Source organism: Misgurnus anguillicaudatus, chromosome 6 (assembly GCF_027580225.2).
Source record: "Misgurnus anguillicaudatus chromosome 6, ASM2758022v2, whole genome shotgun sequence".
Lineage (NCBI taxonomy): Eukaryota > Metazoa > Chordata > Actinopteri > Cypriniformes > Cobitidae > Misgurnus > Misgurnus anguillicaudatus.
Window position 1 is genome coordinate 14,975,758 of NC_073342.2, and position 20,885 is coordinate 14,996,642.

General features: G+C 38.0%; 1 protein-coding gene across 5 annotated transcripts in view; it reads left to right on the forward strand.

Annotated features, from left to right (window-relative positions):
* The window catches only part of agbl1 (AGBL carboxypeptidase 1), a 268,981-nt gene that overhangs the window by 81,951 nt on the left and 166,145 nt on the right, over positions 1-20,885 (forward strand). For all 5 annotated transcript variants that reach the window (XM_055192774.2, XM_073868563.1, XM_055192771.2 and 2 more), the window contains 4 exons: positions 5,912-6,120; positions 6,364-6,532; positions 13,726-13,787; positions 17,058-17,174. In XM_055192774.2, coding sequence (XP_055048749.1) covers positions 5,912-6,120; positions 6,364-6,532; positions 13,726-13,787; positions 17,058-17,174 — 557 coding nt within the window. The remainder of the gene's footprint in view (positions 1-5,911; positions 6,121-6,363; positions 6,533-13,725; positions 13,788-17,057; positions 17,175-20,885) is intronic.

Consider the following 20,885-nt stretch of genomic DNA (forward strand, 5'->3'; position numbering starts at 1 on the left):
TTTAATAATGTCAGTTCTATCCTGGAAAGAGATCACTTTGAGACAGACAGTGAATCTAATCCTGCGCTTTAAAGACTCTGTGAATTCCTTTGACAAGCGCTGAAACAATTGTATAGCTTGTGTGAGATACAGACATTATTAAAGTTGTTATACGTTAAATATCCTAGGCCATACTCCAGCCAAATATCAAAATGACCCCATGATTTATTTACCCTTAAGCAATCCGAGATACATTATCAGTGATGCGTGGGTCAATGTATAAACAATCCGCACCCGACCGACTTTTCAACTAACCCGCAACTCGGACCGAAAAAAAAAAAAAATATTGTACCCAATCCGCTAACTGGCCTGAATTTTTTAAAAGTAGTAATTGTTTAAAATATTTAATTGGCATCTTTATTTCAAATGACCTGACAGACCGTGACCCGAATATCATTAAAAATATTTTTGGATGACTCGTAACCGCGGGTAACCACCGGGCTCATTTTGGATCAACCTGCGCATCAATACACGTCCATCATCTTTTAGAAGAACACCTTTGGAGTTATATTAATAAATGTCCTTGCTTTTCCAAGCTTATAATACGAAAAAACAGGGATCAGGGAACAACTTCCCAAAAAAGTGCATTCATCCTTCACAGAAGTAATCCACATGGCTCCAAGGGGATTAATCGGGACATACAATGAAAATCTGACTTTTTCCATGTTTAAGTGTTATAATTGGGTCCCCAGTCCTTCTATCAACCTAGAAAATGTGAAAAAGATCAACCCAGTAACTTAGTTTTGGTAAACCATTCTCTGCAAGCATGTGAAAAAATAATTCATTGAAATTTGCTCCCCTTATGATGTCAGAAGGGGATAACACCACCCCTAAATCTGCACTGTCTAATCACGGCACTGCCATTTAGTGCAGAGATCAACTCATGTGCAATTTAAAGGATACACCCAAAACTGCACATTTTCCTCACACCTGCTCTACACTTAAAGCCCTGTTTTCAGATTGTTTATGATGAAATATAATGGTTTTGAAATTTGAAAAACTGAAATTTGGACATATGATGCTGCCCCGAGAATTTTCGGGTGTTTGTTGTATCACCTTTAGCGTACGTCAATGTTATTTTCTTGTCTGTTGTATCATCTCTTGGGCAAAATTGTAGGTCTGATTGCTTGAAAGCACAATCGCTGCAGGATTTAGGCTATCGCTCATATTCATAGCAGATGGGGTTTGATCAATAGTGATGGTTGCCAGCAACTTACTGTACTGTATGCGTGTGATGACTACTGTAGGTGGCCAAAGTTAATTGTGGCGTCTAACTTAGTTGCTAAGATACAGATTTTTGGCACAGTCAAAAAAATGTGACTGCAGATGTTCTAGTACATTTATTGTTATAGAGTGTGCATACAGTAGGCTACATGCTGAATTGAGTGCTTTGGCCCGTTAATGCGATACGTCAAAGTCCATCATGTTAGGATGGAAAACTGCTCTATAAACACATACTAGTAAAGTAAACGACGGTCACACTAGAATTTGTGCATGCAATTATTTGTCGGACGTTGGTGCGGGGATGGGTGGGCATCGTCCATTTGTGCTTTTTGGTAGAGAGAAAGGTCATGCCATGACATACCGATTTTGTCCTGGTCACATATCGCCATGTGATACGAATTCGCACTTTGCTACTCTGTGACCTGCGAAATATTGTTGCACTAACTTGCGTTTTCCGTATGGCACATTTGCATGCGTATGAATTGAAGTCAATTTAACAAAAAGTCTAGTGTGCCCTTATATGGGGAGATGTTTATTTTAATAAAGACCACAAAAACATTTAAATTACTTAATTTCAATGATTTAAATTGTAGAAAAATCTTTCTCAATGTAAAAAAGATTTGTAGGTTCAACTACAGCCTTAATTCAACTTAATAGAATCAACTAAGATTTTAATTTGTTAAAAGGTTTAATTAACTCAAATTTTTAAGGTAGCCAGATAGCTTATTTTTTTAGGTTGAACCAAAAATCTTTTCACCGAAATTTTTTCGACCTTTATTTATTTCATCCAAAAACCAAATTTTGGGGCTTTAAACTTTACGCACCGAACACATATTTTGACATGACGCATGATGCACATGGTTCACATGATGCAGCAAACACATATTCTTACTTGACGCATGATGCACATGGTTCACATGACGCACCGAACACATATTTTGACATGACGCATGATGCACATGGTTTGCATGACGGACCAAACACATATTTTGACATGACGCATGATGCACATGGTTTGCATGACGGACCAAACACATATTTTGACATGACGCATGATGCACATGGTTCGCATGACGCATCAAACATATTTTGACATGAAGCATGATGCACATGGTTCACATGACGCACAGAACACATAATTTGACATGGCACATGATGCACATGGTTCACATGACGCAACAAACACATATTTTGACATGGCACATGATGCACATGGTTCACATGACAAACCAAACATATTTTGACAGGACGCATGATGAACATGGTTAACATGACGCACAAACACATATTTTGACATGACACATGATGCACATGATTCACATGATGCACTGAACACATATTTAGACATGACGCATGATGCACATGGTTCACATGACGCACTGAACACATATTTTGACATGACGCATGATGCACATGGTTCACATGATGCACCGAACACATATTTTGACATGATGCATGATGCACATGATGACATTACGCACCAAACACATATTTTGACATGACGCATGATGCACATGATAACATTACGCACCAAACACATATTTTGACATGACGTATGATGCACATGGTTCACATGATGCACCGAACACATATTTTGACATGACGCATGATGCACATGGTTCACATGATGCACCGAACACATATTTTGACATGATGCATGATGCACATGATGACATTACGCACCAAACACATATTTTGACATGACGCATGATGCACATGATAACATTACGCACCAAACACATATTTTGACATGACGTATGATGCACATGCTTCACATGACGCAACAAACACATATTTTGACATGGGACATAATGCACATGGTTCACATGACGCACCAAACACATATTTTGACATGACACATGATGCACATGGTAACATGACGCACCAAACATATTTTGACAGGACGCATGATGCACATGCTTCACATGACGCAACAAACACATATTTTGACATGGGACATAATGCACATGGTTCACATGACGCACCAAACACATATTTTGACATGACACATGATGCACATGGTAACATGACGCACCAAACATATTTTGACAGGACGCATGATGAACATAGTTAACATGAAGCACGAACACATATTTTAACATTACACATGATGCACATGATTCACATGACGCACTGAACACATATTTTGACATGACACATGATGCACATGGTAACATGACGCACCAAACATATTTTGACAGGACGCATGATGAACATAGTTCACATGAAGCACAAACACATATTTTGACAGGACGCATGATGCACATGATTCACATGACGCACTGAACACATATTTTGACATGACACATGATGCACATGGTAACATGATGCACCAAACATATTTTGACAGGACGCATGATGAACATAGTTAACATGAAGCACAAACACATATTTTGACATGACACATGATGCACATGATTCACATGATGCACTGAACACATATTTTGACATGATGGACATGGTTCACATTACGCATCGAACACATACAGTATTTTGACATGACGCATGATGCACATGGTAACATGACGCACCAAACATATTTTGACAGGACGCATGATGAACATAGTTAACATGAAGCATGAACACATATTTTAACATTACACATGATGCACATGATTCACATGACGCACCGAACACATATTTTGACATGACGCATGATGCACATGGTTCACATGATGCACACCGAACACATATTTTGACATGATGCATGATGCACATGGTAACATTACGCACCGAACACATATTTTGACATGATGCATGTTTGCGACCCTCAGAAGAAAAGTCACCGGCCGCCACTGGTTATTATGCTTTTTATACAAAAGCAGCTCCACCTTTCACCTCCCTAATATGGTGGTGCACAATTCAGCCTGTATGTGAAGATTGGTAAATGTGGTAAACAAACTGCTTATGTGGCAACAGGAAGTAGCAGTGAAGTGTAAAGTAGTGGGAAGTGCAGTGACAAACACTGACTAAGTGCAATGACCTGTCACTAACATAAGGGACCGAAATTAAGTTGTCATTTAACCTTTAATACCACACCGAGAGTCGCACGCTTCTGTGTTGCATCTCTATCACTGGCTGTTATTGCTTTCTGTTTATGTGACTCTTTAGTGCCTGAATGATGTATGTTCTTATTACGCTTCACTAATAAACAGCACAACTGAGGCGTGACGTGAGAAAAAGAGAGCACAAGCGATTTGAATATGAATTGTATAGATGCTTTCAGTCAGTATTTGCCTAATATTTCTAGCAAGCAAACATTTAACAAGCTACTTTCTCTCGCAAACATAAAAGTGGAAAATATTCAAATGGACACTCTGTGCGTTTTTGCATCTAAGCCTTTGTTAATTATTCATCAGGCATTCTGGGCAAGGTTTTGGAGTGGATTATAAATGTGTTGTTTGCTTTATTGTTCATACTTCAGACTCACACAAATAATAACTATAATGGCCAGAAAATATTGTCTTTTTAGGTGTATTATATTAACATGACACTCTTTGGTCACATTAAGCATGGTAGCATTGCAGTACAGCTGCAAGCAAAACGCCCCAGAGGGTGATTCTCACGAAATTAGACTTATGTGTCATGAAACATTTTCATAAAAAAGTAAATGCAAAGTAAGAGTATCAAAATAAGAGCTACAAACATCTCTTCATGTACTATTTTGCATTTGCACATGATTTCAAATGACATCATACAAACAAATTTAGTTTTTTCCCACATTTAAGGGGAACATTTTCATTTCCGCAACGTGTCCATGACTGGATTTGGGCTCTTTGACATGGAAATATTTATAATTAAAAAATCTAAAAAATTAAAATGCATGTTATACTATAAACATTTACAGGAAAGAAACATGTGGTATTTGGTCATCATTGGTAAATGTAGAGACAATAATAAGGAATATAAATGTGTCCAAGAAAAATTTTCTCATCCTCCGCAACAATTTTCAATCATTGTTTAAGCCCTCAAGGAACTAACATTAAAAAAAAATGTTGGAAGGGACATAATTGACTATGACACTCAAGATGGCTACCAGGTTAGCAGTTCTTATTTTTTCTCTCCAGATAAAAGTTGAAATTTTGTTTGTCATAGTACCTAGACAACTTTTTAGTTCTCATTACCGAAACATGAGTTTGTAAATGCATATATTTAATGCAATGTCATGTTGCGGTAATGACAATTTTTGATAATAATAATCTAAATAAAATGTAAATAATTCTATACTAAATATGTTTTAAATCTTCTAATAATAATGGTTATAGTAAGTTCAGACCTTAATCTTCTATGTGCAAAAAAAAAAATGCTTCAAGGGCTTTTTAAAAAAAAATCTGATGCTGGACACCTTCTAAGTCTGGATTTCGTAAGAATCACCCCATAGTCAACTTCAGAAAGAAAACAAATTGATATGTACTATGTGAAATCAAGGTCATCGCTAAAATTCACCTGGACCTGGGGGGGGGCATTTTTATGGGTCCCCCAAAGTCAAATAAGTGAACTTGCAAAAGTGCAAAGAAATTATACTGAAAGCATGTGGTCATTTTACTCACCATTCACTATAAAACCATTTGCTTAGTTAAAAGTAAAAGTCAAGTTAAGTTTGCGAATAGTTTTATTCAAACATCATCTCAACGTTAATCTCTTTCAGAGGTCAACTGTCGGACTGCCGTTGCCAAAGGTTACATCTCTGATCTTCTGAAGCTGTATCAAGACTGGCACAACAACGATGCCAACCATGAGAACATTCCTATCCGCAAAGCCTTACTGCATTGTATGCACCGTGCCGCCAACTCTAGTGTGGGCAGAGACGCTCTTGTCGCTGAGGGTGGTATGCGTCTTCTCCTCCAAACCACGCAGGTGATATTTAATTCCTTTCAAAAGTTCACTTCAAATCTCTTATCATTATATCCTTTCTAGCGGTTCTTAATTCTCCTTCTTAATGCTTTGATCATTTCCCTTCGAATCGCGTTGTGATTTTTATCGGTCTTGCTAAGTAAACCCGCCTCAGTCATTACGAGACGCCGTGAGTGACTGTTAATGTGCTGTAAAAACACATCTTTGCCTATGTGGCGTTTCCAACTGATTATGTTTCTTCTCAAGACCTTCTTGACCTTAAAAAGCCTCGAGTCGCTGGTGGAGCCAGCAGTCCAGCTTATGAGGAAGTGCTATCCTAAAGTCCCCATTCCACTGAGCTCAGATAAGAGCACCTACAGCTTTCCTCTTCCTGGGAGACCTGTCGATGACTGGGACGCTGATTTAGGACCTTACGGTAAGGTCTATTTTTTCTTGGGTTTTTAAGCCGGTTTCTTTATTACACTGCCAAACGGCCAATAGTTGCTATTATTCACCTCTCACATACTTTCCATTAGGGACACAGAGAATGTCTGACTCCAGAGGTTTAGCCTTTATACACTGCCTCTAGTTATTTGTGCTTGACAAAGTCCTTATCGCCTAGACCAAATTTGCAATTGTTATCACACAGGCACTGGGTATTTAATGAGTCTTTCTATGTCAACACAATATGACCCATTTTTAAAATCTGCATTAGGCTGCACTTGCTTTAAAAGGTGCAGTGTGGGACTTTAAATAGGATCTCTTGACAGAAATGCAATATTATATACATAACTATATTATCAGTGGTGTATAAAGATCTAACATAATGAATTGTATTGTTTTTATTACCTCAGAATGATAATTTTTATCTACATTGAAGTTGCTGCCATGTTTCTACCCACTGCGCCATGTGACATCAGAGTGACGTCTTTTTCATGTAATCGTAAAGGAAAACACCACCGTTTTTTTATATTTGACTATGTTCTTACCTCAACTTAGATGAATTAATACATACCTCTCTTTTTTCAATGCGTGCACTTTTAATCTTTGTACAGCGCTTCATAAATGTGTTAGCATTTAGCCCCATTCATTTCTCTGGCTCCAAACAAAAGTTTTATTTTGTGCCACTATACTTACTCGTGTAACTACTCATGTAACAGTCTTTAAATAGGTAAAACATGGAAGTGTTTGGTGGCTTCTAAATTCATCCCTGTTTGGATCCTAAGGAATGAATGGGGCTAGGCTAAATGATAACACATTCACAACGCGCTGTACAAAGATTAAGTGCACACATTGAAAAATATAGGTATGTATCAATTCATCCAAGTTGAGGTAAGAACATAGTAAAATATTGAAAAGCAGTGGTGTTTTCCTTTAAGTGACCCTATACAGTACACTTTTTATAATACATTTGTAAATATGTGTTTTTTCATGTTAAATTGTTAGTATGGTCATATACTTTTAATATAACAAACTAATTTTAAATTTGTAAATTTAGATGAATTTGTATGTAATTCAAGAAAATGCGATGTTTGTCCTGTGGCAGCTACCATGCTTCAATTTCTCACAACTTTATGATATAATTTTTTTAAATGTATATTTAAACATTCTGAAATACACAAAAACTGTATTTTGTATGTGTGTATGAGATTGAAAGTTTGTTCCACTTATTTATTTATGCTCTAGGACCAGACCTTGGTTTATATGTAGACATTTTTAGATTTATAATTGATTTACTTTTATTTTTTTTCATTTCCCCATTCATTTTCAATGTGGGGTCATTTTGACCCCAAACATCTTAAACGTTAAATTTTTTTACACACCTTTAGAACAACCAAATCAAGCCTAGTTTTTTTTTTGCATGTTTAGATAGATTATTTAGGAAAGTCACAGTGTTCCATGCCCCTGAGATGAAGGTTACACTTTTAAAAAAAGTCCAGTGGGGTCCCCTGGGACCCCAAACACTTACTAAGGGTTAACACTTCCCCGCCAGTCAGCACCAGCATTTTTTTTTTTTTTTTTTGATTATCAAAATAGTTTAATGCCTTCCTGAAATTGTTCTTCTTTAAATATATAAACATACAATATATCAAATTAAAGAACAGACCCCTGCTTCAAAAAAAAGTTTCATCCTACCTTCAATTGTTCTCTTTTTATCACCTCTCAAATATGGGTAGATTTCTTAAAAAATAAAAACATTTAAGCCAAAAGCTGAGATAATTGCGTTTTTGTGAAGGACTTTTGATAGAGATCAGATTCTGAACAATCCTCAAAACATACATGGAGTTTGAACTATTTGCAATAAGAAAATACTTCTGGTTTATAATTTGGGTAAAAGCACAACCTGGTGGAAAATAGCGGAAATACGGATTGCCGTAAAAACTTGTCATTGGCAGGGAAAGAGTTAAGATATAAAAATCAGCCAGTGTGTCCCAGGCCTTATGCAGGAAGTTCATACATCTTGATGTACTGTAGTAGTAGCGCAAAACGTCATGTTTTCAATCCCAGGAAACATGCATACAAAAAAGTATACCTTGGAATGCACTGTAATTCACTTTGAATAAAGGCATCTGCCAAATGTATAATGTAAATATAATCCATTATAAAAACTTGCATTTTCACCAACATTTTTTGTGTGTGTTTAAAACCCCCTGTACTGTATAGCATTACTGTGCATATATTACTGACTGTGCAACACACATTGCACTTGGCAGACGCGTTTGTTTTCAACAAGGTCATCCCATACAGATATTCCCTTCTGTCAAGGTCAGAATCTGAGAAGCAATAAACCGAGTAGAGGAAAACAAAAAGTAGATATTCTTGGCCAGAGACCAGCAGATTGTTCATCGCTGACCCACACTAGTCTATACCCACTCGTTTTGCACAGAAATCTGAGGTGGTTGCCCAGGCAACCCTGTCCAATGACACTGTGAATCCGAGTCTCGCTGTCGGGTGCTCGACTCGATGCTGCGTGGTGGAGTGTGTTGGTTGGTGTGTGTTTGTATGTTTGAACCACTTCTCCTTGCAGCCGGCATTTCTGTAATAACACTTTCCATCAAACCCAAGCCCACACTTGTGTATGTGTACAACTACTTATAGATCCAGACACCACTTAAGAGTTTTTCCTGCTGGGCCGGTCTCTGTAATGAGTTAACCATCACGTTTATCTTGCACAGGATAGGAGAGGAACTGGGGAGGCTGATATCAGCAAACAAAATGATTATCTGTTTATCGTAATGAATAGTGTGGTCGAGTTTTTTTTTTTTACCCACCGGGATAATGTGTGCTACCATCCTATCTTGGGAGAATCCTATCAAGCAGCCATCCTTTTTTACCAATGGATGAGTCTCTTCAGAGTTAACGCACTAATATTAGCATCCGCGGTGCTGTCAAACACTCGGACTTCTATGCGGAAAGCTGCGGGTGGCACGAGTGACCCTAAGGAAGGCTATAATGCGAAGCGTGTTTCCTGCTCAAGGCTGGTCAGATAAGCAGATATTAATCTTCACAACCCACCACATTCGAGAATACTGCAGCACTTCCTTGACACACTCTTCGGTCTATCTGCTAGTATATTTAGCCCCTTAAATCAAGAAAACACCCCTAGGTAACTTGAGAGAGTTCACGGGAGTGGTTTATTATCACTGATCTGTCAGACTATTTGTAGCTATTCTGCTAAACTAGCCTAAGGGCTGTTTTAAGCTGGTCTCCAAGCCGGTCCAATTTGAAGGTTTTACTGGTGTTAGACACTTTCCAGATGGTTGGGAGACTGAAAAGGTACACATTTGTACCTAATGGGTCCATATTAGTACTTCAAATGTACATTGGTGCCGCATTTCACTAGCGAATAACCAAAAATGGGTAAAGAGGCGGGACGTGGGTGAAGCTGAGGTGGCTGGTTGCTGAAACCACACCCGCCTAGCTCGACGGTAGTGACAGCAATGGCAGTTCACCCATCACTCAAGTGGCCACGCCCTTAAATATGCAGAACTTTAAAGCTTAATATAATTTAAACAGATAAGTTCCAAAAATATTCACCCCCCTCAGAGTTGTCATGAAGGGCAAATATAGCTGTATAGACTGAAAACACTTTTGTACTAGGCTGTAAACATATAACTTTCTGCTGTAAAGTTTGACATTTTAACATAGGGGTCTATGGGAATTCACTCCCTTTTGGAGCTCGCCTCTAGTGGCCAGTCGATGAATTGCAGTTTAAGTCACTTCCATATTGGCTTCATCAGAGACATTGTAGGTTGCCCCTCGATCTGTACATAAATGGTACATATTGGGACCTTTTAAAGGGTACTGCCCCCTAGTATGCTGGTTCAAGATATTTTTTATCAAGTGCCTGATTTAAAAACTAAATCACCATAACATGACAGCGCTATTAACATTATTAGATATCATAAACTGGATTATATTACTACACAACCTAACACTGAGATATATGACTTGTCATAATTTATTTATTACATGGTTCATTTACTCCTCATCCATGCCAAAGCAAACACCTCAAATTCCCCATTTTACATTTATATAAGCAGTCGTTTGGTTTAGCACAGGCCATCATTACAGCAGTTTTAGTCTCTTAATTTTAACAGTTTGATTCGCAGTCATCGTGTCAGATCACAGGCAGTGAAAGAGAACGACGTGCCCACATTTATATTACTGTCAGTGTCTGCTGAAGTACAATTCATTGATTTAAAAACATAATAAAATCAGGTCCATTTGTAGCTGCCAGTCTCCAAAATTTAATAAGAGATCTCTATGACAAGACATTTTCATTGTTATTGTTTCATTTTATAATAACCGAATTTGACTTTTTACCTTGTTGAAAAGACCAGCATATGTTAAACACTGACATTCCTATAGCTTTTTAGTGCCCATAAAATGACTTAAAGGCGCTCTAAGAGAATCTGTGCGACGTCACTTGTTGTTGATGTTTGAACTGTTTTCAAACAAACGGAGTGTAGCTAACTCCTCCCCCTCCCTTTCCCTTCCGTGCTTTCATGAACGCGCCCAACCCCCACCCCCAAATCCTTTTTGTCGTTAATTGGCTGGAACACTTTGTTTTGTTTCGTGGTGCTAGGTTTGGTCACTTTGTTGTTATTGCCGTTTGTGAAGCCTGGGCTGTCTACAGAGATCGCGTTTTTTTACAGTTTGATCAGCGGTCAGGTAGCAAGCAGATAGTGAGGGGATGTTTGCTGTATGTAACAAAAAAATTGTATGGTCTAAAACGCGTGAATTCGCTTAGAGCACCTTTAAAGAGTGCACTTTTCTTTCCTAGGTTGATGTACAGTGAGGAAAATAAGTATTTGAACACTCTGCTATTTTGCAAGTTCTCCCACTTGGAAATCATGGAGGGGCCTGAAATTGTCATCGTAGGTGCTTGTCTACTGTGAGAGACATAATCTAAAAAAAATCCAGAAATCAAAATATATGATTTTTTTACTATTTGTTTGTATGATGCAGCTGCAATCAAGTATTTGAACACCTGTCTATCAGCTAGAATTCTGACCCTCAAAGACCTGTTAGTCTGTCTTTAAAATGTCCACCTCCACTCCATTTATTATCCTAAATTAGATGCACCTGTTTGAGGTCGTTAGCTGCATAAAGACACCTGTCCACCCCATACAATCAGTAAGAATCCAACTACTAACATGGCCAAGACCAAAGAGCTGTCCAAAGACATTAGAGACAAAATTGTACACCTCCACAAGGCTGGAAAGGGCTACGGGGAAATTGCCAAGCAGCTTGGTGAAAAAAGGTCCACTGTTGGAGCAATCATTAGAAAATGGAAGAAGCTAAACATGACTGTCAATCTCCCTCGGATTGGGGCTCCATGCAAGATCTCACCTCGTGGGGTCTCAGTGATCCTAAGAAAAGTGAGAAATCAGCCCAGAACTACCCGGGAGAAGCTGGTCAATGATCTGAAAAGAGCTGGGACCACCGTTTCCAAGGTTACTGTTGGTAATACACTAAGACGTCATGGTTTGAAATCATGCATGGCACGGAAGGTTCCCCTGCTTAAACCAGCACATGTCCAGGCCCGTCTTAAGTTTGCCAATGACCATTTGGATGATCCAGAGGAGTTATGGGAGAAAGTCATGTGGTCAGATGAGACCAAAATAAAATGTTTTGATCATAATTCTACTAAAGTGTTTGAAGGAAGAAGAATGATGAGTACCATCCCAAGAACACCATCCCTACTGTGAAGCATGGGGGTGGTAGCATCATGGTTTGGGGGTGTTTTTCTGCACATGGGAAAGGGCGACTGCACTGTATTAAGGAGAGGATGACCAGGGCCATGTACTGGGAGATTTTGGGGAACAACCTCCTTCCCTCAGTTAGAGCATTGAAGATGGGCCAAGGCTGGGTCTTCCAACATGACAACCACACAGCCAGGATAACCAAGGAGTGGCTCTGTAAGAAGCATATCAAGGTTCTGGTGTGGCCTAGCCAGTGTCCAGACCTAAACCCAATAGACAATCTTTGGAGGGAGCTCAAACTCTGTGTTTCTCAGTGACAGGCCAGAAACCTGACTGATCTAGAGAAGATCTGTGTGGAGGAGTGGGCCAAAATCCCTCTGCAGTGCAGTGTGTGCAAACCTGGTGAAAAACCACAGGAAACGCTTGACATCTGTAATTGCAAACAAAGGCTACTGTATTAAATATTAACGGTGACTTTCTCAGGTGTTCTAATACTTATTTGCAGCTGTATCATACAAATAAATAGTAAAAAAATACATTGTGATTTCTGGATTTTTTGTGTCTCTCACAGTGGACATGCGCCTCCGATGACAATTCAGACCCCTCCATGATTTCTAAGTGGAAGAAATTGTAAAATAGCAGGGTGTTCAAATACTTATTTTCCTCACTTTATATCCTATTACAGTCACAATATATAAGATTGTTGTGATAAAATAGCCAAAAACCACCATTTGCACAGTGTGATACATATTTTACATGGAGTTGTGTGCTTACATTATCCCTAAAGATCCCAAAAAGATCTGAAAATGGCTCGTCCCTTATCTCCCTTGTAATTGTCGCCCTTTTTGTGACTTAATATCTGCCACTTAAAAGTGAAAGTGGCGGTTATACAGCATCTAACACGCAGCTGTTGTGCCTTGCAGCTAATTCATTACGAAGGCAAAAAAATAATGTAATCAAACATACAAGTATTGCATATTGTTTACATGTACTAATACACACTTGCATACCAAAAGAAATGTAAAATCGTGAATCGGACCATTAGTGCTCTTTAAATCTTTAAGTAATTTTGATTTCATGAGGTTTTCAACTAGGATCACCAGTTGGTAAACAAGCTTTATCATGCTAATAGTCATGCTAATAGTAACTTTTTTAGACAGGCACCAACCAGCACAAACAAGCTTCGACCAGCATGGACATTGATGCTGGTCTTTTCAGCATGGTTTGATCTGGTAAAGCCAAACATCTCAGTGCAGATATTTCAGGGCTTTAGAAGTGGCATGTCTCTGCTTTTATGTGCACATATCAGAGACAGAATAAGCCAGTGTTTGAGGACTCTGGGCAGGTCATGTTTGATCCCATATTTGTACCTCCATATACTAAATCTTGTGTGTTGTACTCTTTATGTCTTTCTGGAAAGATGGCAGTTTAGAAGATGACAGTGACGAGGACATGGAGAACGAAGATCTAGACAAGGACTATGTGAGTGTTTTTTGTTTTTGTACGGGTGTCACAAGGGATAAGAAGCAGAGATGTGCAATTCAATTTTACATCCCTGTAGGATATAAATCATTTAAAATAATTTCTAAGTCAAAAATATCCAAAGTCACTTAAAAATGTTATTATTTAAGGAAGCATTTGTTCTAACTGACCAATATAAGCACTCAAATGAACATATTTAATGTGCTGACTACATTCATACACCTGCCAGCCTGAACTACAAAATCATTCCCAGGTCAATGCAAATGCATGGTTTAGCAGCAATATTTAAATCCCAGCTCGTACACAATTTTTTGCTTTAAATATGAGGGGTTTTAGGTCACACCTGCGCAAAAACTTTCGTTTAGCAATCGCAGATGTATTATTGCGTGAAGTAGTGCATACAAAATCACAACTTTAAATTACATCGGTGAGTGACACCTTCAGCGGATGCATGAACGCTTCGTGCAATTCCACATCGTAATTTTGGCCGAGCCATCGGGGTGTGCGTAAAGTGTGTGTAAATTCGTCTGATTCATTCCCCCTCTTAAAATCGTGATTGAGGAGCGGGGTCCGCGCGAGACAGGAGCCTGACATGAGTGACTTCCTGTTCTCACGTAACTTCAATAATAGGACCCCTGATTCAGGCATAAATCAATGACTTCACAATCCTGTCCCTGCTGAGACTGCATCGTCAAACTAAAGTGCTTGCACCCTCGTCTGCCTCATACACCCTCTCCAGATGCCGCTAATGCATTTATTCATTTTTGTGCTCGCACCCCATTCTCTTGCCATATCTAAGATTCCACATGGTGCTTTGTGCCTACTGAGGTGAGGTGTTCAGAAAATCTCAAGATTTTGCCATGAATATTTTAGGGGCAAGTCAACATATTTTACATTGTACGTGTGTTGGTAAGTTTTGCAGCTCATGGTTAAATCCAATGGTTGAAATCCTTTAATAATTAAAAACAGAAAAGTGCCAAACATTAAAGAAGAACATATACAGAATGTTTTTAGGTGTATATGTGCAAACCATATAATTATAAAAGAATTAAAAAGATATGCACCCATCCAAATGCTTGTACACATTTATTATGCACAGGCCAAATATATATAAAAGTGCAAAACGTTCACTTTTATGTAAAGTTGGCTTCTGCATAATAAATTTATATAAGATCTCTAGCTGGTCTGGTCTATTCTTTAATCCCCAAAAACAAATTTGCATACTATCCTTATCGCCTTAAGTAGTATGGTATTCATTAATTTTGTCATTTGCTTTCATTTTAATTCAATTTTACTTATTTATACAGCGCTTTTCACAATTTGTTTAATTGTTTCATACCATACACATTAGCAGCAGAATACAGCGGATAAGATTAACTGTACTAGCGAGCGTAGTAATAATGTAATGTACACTCACCTAAAGGATTATTAGGAACACCATACTAATACTGTGTTTGACCCCCTTTCGCCTTCAGAACTGCCTTAATTCTACATTGATTCAACAAGGTGCTGAAAGCATTCTTTAGAAATGTTGGCCCATATTGATAGGATAGCATCTTGCAGTTGACAGAGATTTGTGGTATGCACATCCAGGGCACAAAGTTCCCGTTACACCATATCCCAAAGATGCTCTATTGAGTTGAGATCTGGTGACTGTGGGGGCCATTTAAGTATATTGAACTCATTGTCATGTTCAAGAAACCAATTTGAAATGATTCGAGCTTTGTAACATGGTGCATTATCCTGCTAGAAGTAGCCATCAGAGGATGTGTACATGGTGGTCATAAAGGGACGGACATGGTCAGAAACAATGCTCAGGTAGGCCGTGGCATTTAAACAATGCTTAATTGGCACTAAGGGGCCTAAAATGTGCCAAGAAAACATCCCCCACACATTACACCACCACCAGCAGCCTGCACAGTGGTAACAAGGCATGATGGATCCATGTTCTCATTCTGTTTACACCAAATTCTGACTCTATCATCTGAATGTCTCAACAGAAATTGAGACCAGGCAACATTTTTCCAGTCTTCAGCTGTCCAATTTTCGTGAGCTTGTGCAAATTGTAGCCCCTTTTTCCTATTTGTAGTGGAGATGAGTGGCACCTGGTGGGGTCTTCTGCTGTTGTAGCCCATCCGCCTCAAGGTTGTGCGTGTTGTGGCTTCACAAATGCTTTGCTGCATACCTCGGTTGTAACAAGTGGTTATTTCAGTCAAAGTTGCTCTTTTATCAGCTTGAATCAGTTGGCCCATTCTCCTTTGACCTATAGCATCAACAAGGCATTTTCGCCCACAGGACTGCCGCATACTGGATGTTTTACCCTTTTCACACTATTCTTTGTAAACCCTAGAAATTGTTGTGCGTGAAAATCCCAGTAACTGAGCATATTGTGAAATGCTCAAACCGGCCCGTCAGGCACCAACAACAATGCCATGCTCAAAATTGCTTAAATCATGTTTCTTTCCCATTCTGACATTCAGTTTGGAGTTCAGGAGATTGTCTTGACCAGGACCACATCCCTAGATGCATTGAAGCAACTGCCATGTGATTGGTTGATTAGATAATTACATTAATGAGAAATTGAACAGGTGTTCCTAATAATCCTTTAGGTCAGTGTATATAAATGGGTGCTTAGTTAAGCAAATGTCAGCAGACTCCACAGGGGTTGAAAAAAAACCCTAGGAGAGAGCCAGACATAGCTAATTCTATGGATTATATATTATAAAATAGGTACGATTTTATACAATTTTATGGGAATTAAAACATATAATATATCTGCTTATCCCTTTGCAAATAACGTAATGTACTTTAATGGCTAGGCACTAGCTGTTTGCCACAGAAAGGTAGTATAGTTCAGAATTCTGCAGCGTCCTATTGGCTGAAAAGTGTCATATGACCTCCCAGTCTTCATACGCATTGACATGGAATGACGTTTGTGGACTGTGGTGTACACTCTAAAAAAATTGGTGCTAAATATCACAAAAAACTTGTAATCATAGGGGAACCATTTTTAGTGCTATATAGCACCTATAAGGCACCATATGAAGAACCATACGAGGCTGATATAGCACCACATATGGTTCTACAAAGGTCCTATACAGGTACTAAATAGCTGCTATAGGGCACTTAAAATGGTTCCCCTATGATAACGAGCTAGTGAACCACTTTTAGTACTATTTAGCACCATTTCTTTTTTCGAGTGTATGTGTGAGCGTACATTGAAGCTTGTAAGTGTATAGCGATTATAAATTTGTTTTTTATCCATGTTAGGAGGATGACCTAGAAACAGATGTCAACAAGCTGCAACCCCGACCCGAGCCTGACAGACCCCTGGAGCAGCTGGGCCAGTACATGCGCTTCTGCCCAGAACTGCACCATGACTTCCAGGTAAACCTTTTATGGGCAACATGCTGCTAAACTTCGACACCAGTTGCACTTTCGTACACACGTCATGCATAATTGTCTTTTAAATGCACAGCTTTGTGAGATGACCAAGAAAGCTAACAAATAGCTTTTATAAAGTAGACTTCCTTCCTGCATACTAGAATAGAGCAAGGTGATTGGACAGGATGTGATGAAAAACTATGAGAGCAATACATGACATCATCCGAAAAGAAAAGACGGCAATCTGTAACTTTTTTGGGGGGTAAAAAATATACAAATGTCCATTATTGAGCAAGTACATAAAAGGTTTTCATTACATAAAATTAAAATTTTGTCATCATTTACTCACACTCATGTTGTTTTTAACCTATATGAGTTTCTTTATTCTATTGAACACAAACAAAGGTTTGAATAAATATGGATAAATACAGTTGACGGTACTCATTGACTTCCATAGTAGGAAAAACAGCTACTAAGGAAATCAATACTGAAAAAATCTCTGGTTGCACATGATTGAATTAAGTTTTCTTAAAATGATTTTTCTTAAAAGAAATTGTTGGATCTACGTAATTTAATTATGTACACCAGTTCAACATGATTGAATCAAGTTTTCTTAAAATTTAATTAATTTTAATTAATGTTAAAGGATTAGTCAATTTTCTTAAAAAAAAATCCAGATAATTTACTCACCACCATGTCATCCAAAATGTCGATGTCCCCCTTTGTTCAGGTGAGAAGAAATTATATTTTTGAGGAAAACATTCCAGGATTTTTCTATATTTAATGGACCCCAACACTTAACAGCTCTAATGCAGTTTAAAACTGCAGTTTTAACGGAGCTTCAAAGGACTCTAAACGATCCCAAACGAGGCACAAGGGTCCTACCCAGCGAAGCGATTGTCATTTTTGTCAAGATAAATTAGAAAAATGCACTTTTAAACCACAACTTGTCGTCTTCTTCCGTGCGTGTGACGTGCCAGCGCGACCTCACGCAATATGTCATCACGTCAAGAGGTCACGGATGACGTATGCAAAACTACGCCCTGGGCCCAGTGTTTACAAGTGTGGAGAAAGAGGACCGTTCCAACGTTGTTGTATGTCGAATGATACAAATTAATGTCTTTTGTGTCAGTTTCCACCTCATTACGCAATTACGTGAGGTCGTGCTGGCTCGCCACAGGACCGGAGGAAGACGAGAAGTTGTGGTTTAAAAGTGCATATTTTTTTTTTCTTTGTCAAAAATGACAATCGTTTCCCTAGATAAGACCCTTATGCCTCGTTTGGGATCATTTAGAGTTTTTTGAAACTGCAATTTTAAACTGCATTAAAACGGTTAAGTATTGGGGTCCATTAAAGTCCATTAAAATGAGAAAAATCATAGATTTTTTTTCCTAAAAACAAAAAAAAACAAAAACAATTTCTTCTTGATTGAACAAAGAAAGAAACCAACATTTTGGATGACATGGTGGTGAGTAAATTATCTGGATTTTTTTTAAAGAAAATGGACTAATCCTTTAATTTCATTTTAAGAAAACCTAATTTAATCATGTGCAACCGATGTCCAGAAGTTTTTTTCAGTGCCAACTGTGTGCTTTATTTTTTTGTACCCCAAAAAGCTTTAAATAAGGATAAATCATATTTTTACTATGATATGCACTGATAAATCATGTAAAATAAATAGGGTCATTTTCATTTCCTTTTAGCTCCATTCTGCTTTTAAGAAATGTTTCAAAGAGGGTTTCTGTACCAGTCTGCATCCCCGGGGTTTTGTTGTTGCAGTCGGGCGTGAAAGTTTAAAATCTCGCACCCCTAATGGCAGACACCCAGGATAAAGCTTATAGGAAGTGTCTTTTAAAGAGCACTTGCACTGAATATGGACTGTGTGTGAAACGGTAAGAGAGTTTGATGGGTGCAAAATGTACTACATCACCTACTGCAAAGACAGCGGTATGCAGCTTTAAAGCACAACGGGGACACGGCTTGTTCCGAAAATTACCTCATTGCGCTTTAAAAATCAGACACTTGAGCTGGAGCTCGGCACAAATGCGGCGTGCTCGCCTCACCATTCATCTTAATAGAGTGATGCTGTTTCTGTTTTTTGCTGACCTGCATAGTTCTGGGGAAAACAGATCCTGTTTGCAGAATGTCCAGAGGAAATAAGAAAATATGATTCATCTATTCTCTGGCGGTTTCAATGATTATGTGGCTGCTTTTCATTTATTCGTCATGAAGAATATAAATGTCTGCATGTCTCATTTTTTCCTTTAAGAATACTTTATATGATTAATACAGTGGGGTTAAAGTCTGAGACTTTCTTTTATTTATTTTCTTTGTTTGTTTATTTCTTTTCAATTAGGAAGGAATTATGGTATTATACTGTATGTATATAAGATGAAAGTTTAATGAAAGATAACTAATTTAGTTTTTTAGGAAAACTTTACAGTTTACAGTTTTAATGCAGTTTAAAAATTATCCCAACCGATGCATAAGGGTCTTATCTAGTGAAGCGATTGTTATTTTCCCCAACTAAGTACTTTTTAACAATGTCTTGTCTTGCACTAGCCTTGTGATGTAGCAGCAAGACCTTACGTATTACGTAATCACGTCGAATGGTCACGCATGATGTATTCGAAACTACCACTCCAGTGTTTACAAGTGTGGAGAAAGGGACCGTTCAGACGTTGTTGGAATGATACTAATAATGTCTTCGGGCCATATTTTAACGATCTAAATACGTTGTCTAAAGCGCATGGCGCACTGTCTAAACGGGCGTATTTAAATCCACTTTTGCTAATTTAGACGACGCCAAGCGCACAGTCCAAAAGGGTTGTTCTTTTTCTCGTAATGTTTAATGGATGTCTTTTGGGCGTAATGTGCAATAAACCAATGAGAGTGTCAGCGTTCATCCGCTTTAAAAGCCAGTTGCATTTGCGCCATGCCGATTCCCTATTTACATGGCGGAATTTATAAACTGAAAAACTAAGCGGAGGATGAAGACCACCAGTTTTAGATTGATGTTAAAACTCTATTAAAATTGTTATTTTTTGTATTATAACTTTTAAAAATCGTTTTCTTTCAGTCATGGAAGTAAAATTAGCAGACTTTTAATTGCTGTAAATGGAAGGATAGCCTGCAATGTAATCTCAAAAAATTATTTACAAATATGCAAGAAAAGGTCTGTACTCTAAAAATACTTTATTTGTAACAAACAGGAGATAAAGAATTTACAAACGTTTACAAAAGCATTGCTTAAAAAGGTTCTCATCTCATCATATCTACAGGTACATACAGTATATACATATACATATACATATACATATACATATACATATACATATATACATATACATATATATATACAATAAATCTGTGGGGTAGGATTAAAAAAACAACACTTACAAATAGATGCAATATTTGCATTTGTTTAAAGCAAAACATTTAATTACTTATCAGGCTACAAGTAAAGCAGCTCTTTTCGAACTTCCGGTAAACTCCGCTAAGAATAAATAACAACAAAGCACTTTAAATGTAGTTTAATGATATAACAAGCAAAAAAAAACCACATAGATTACCTAGGAAACCAAAACATTTGTTATTTTCGACGAGGCATTTGTTCAAGAGATCAGTTTAGCAACTAGTCAGACCATTAAAAAAACGAAACCGGAAGTAAGGTTCGGATCCAGACGTGTATCACGTGCGTCCGATGAAACGTCT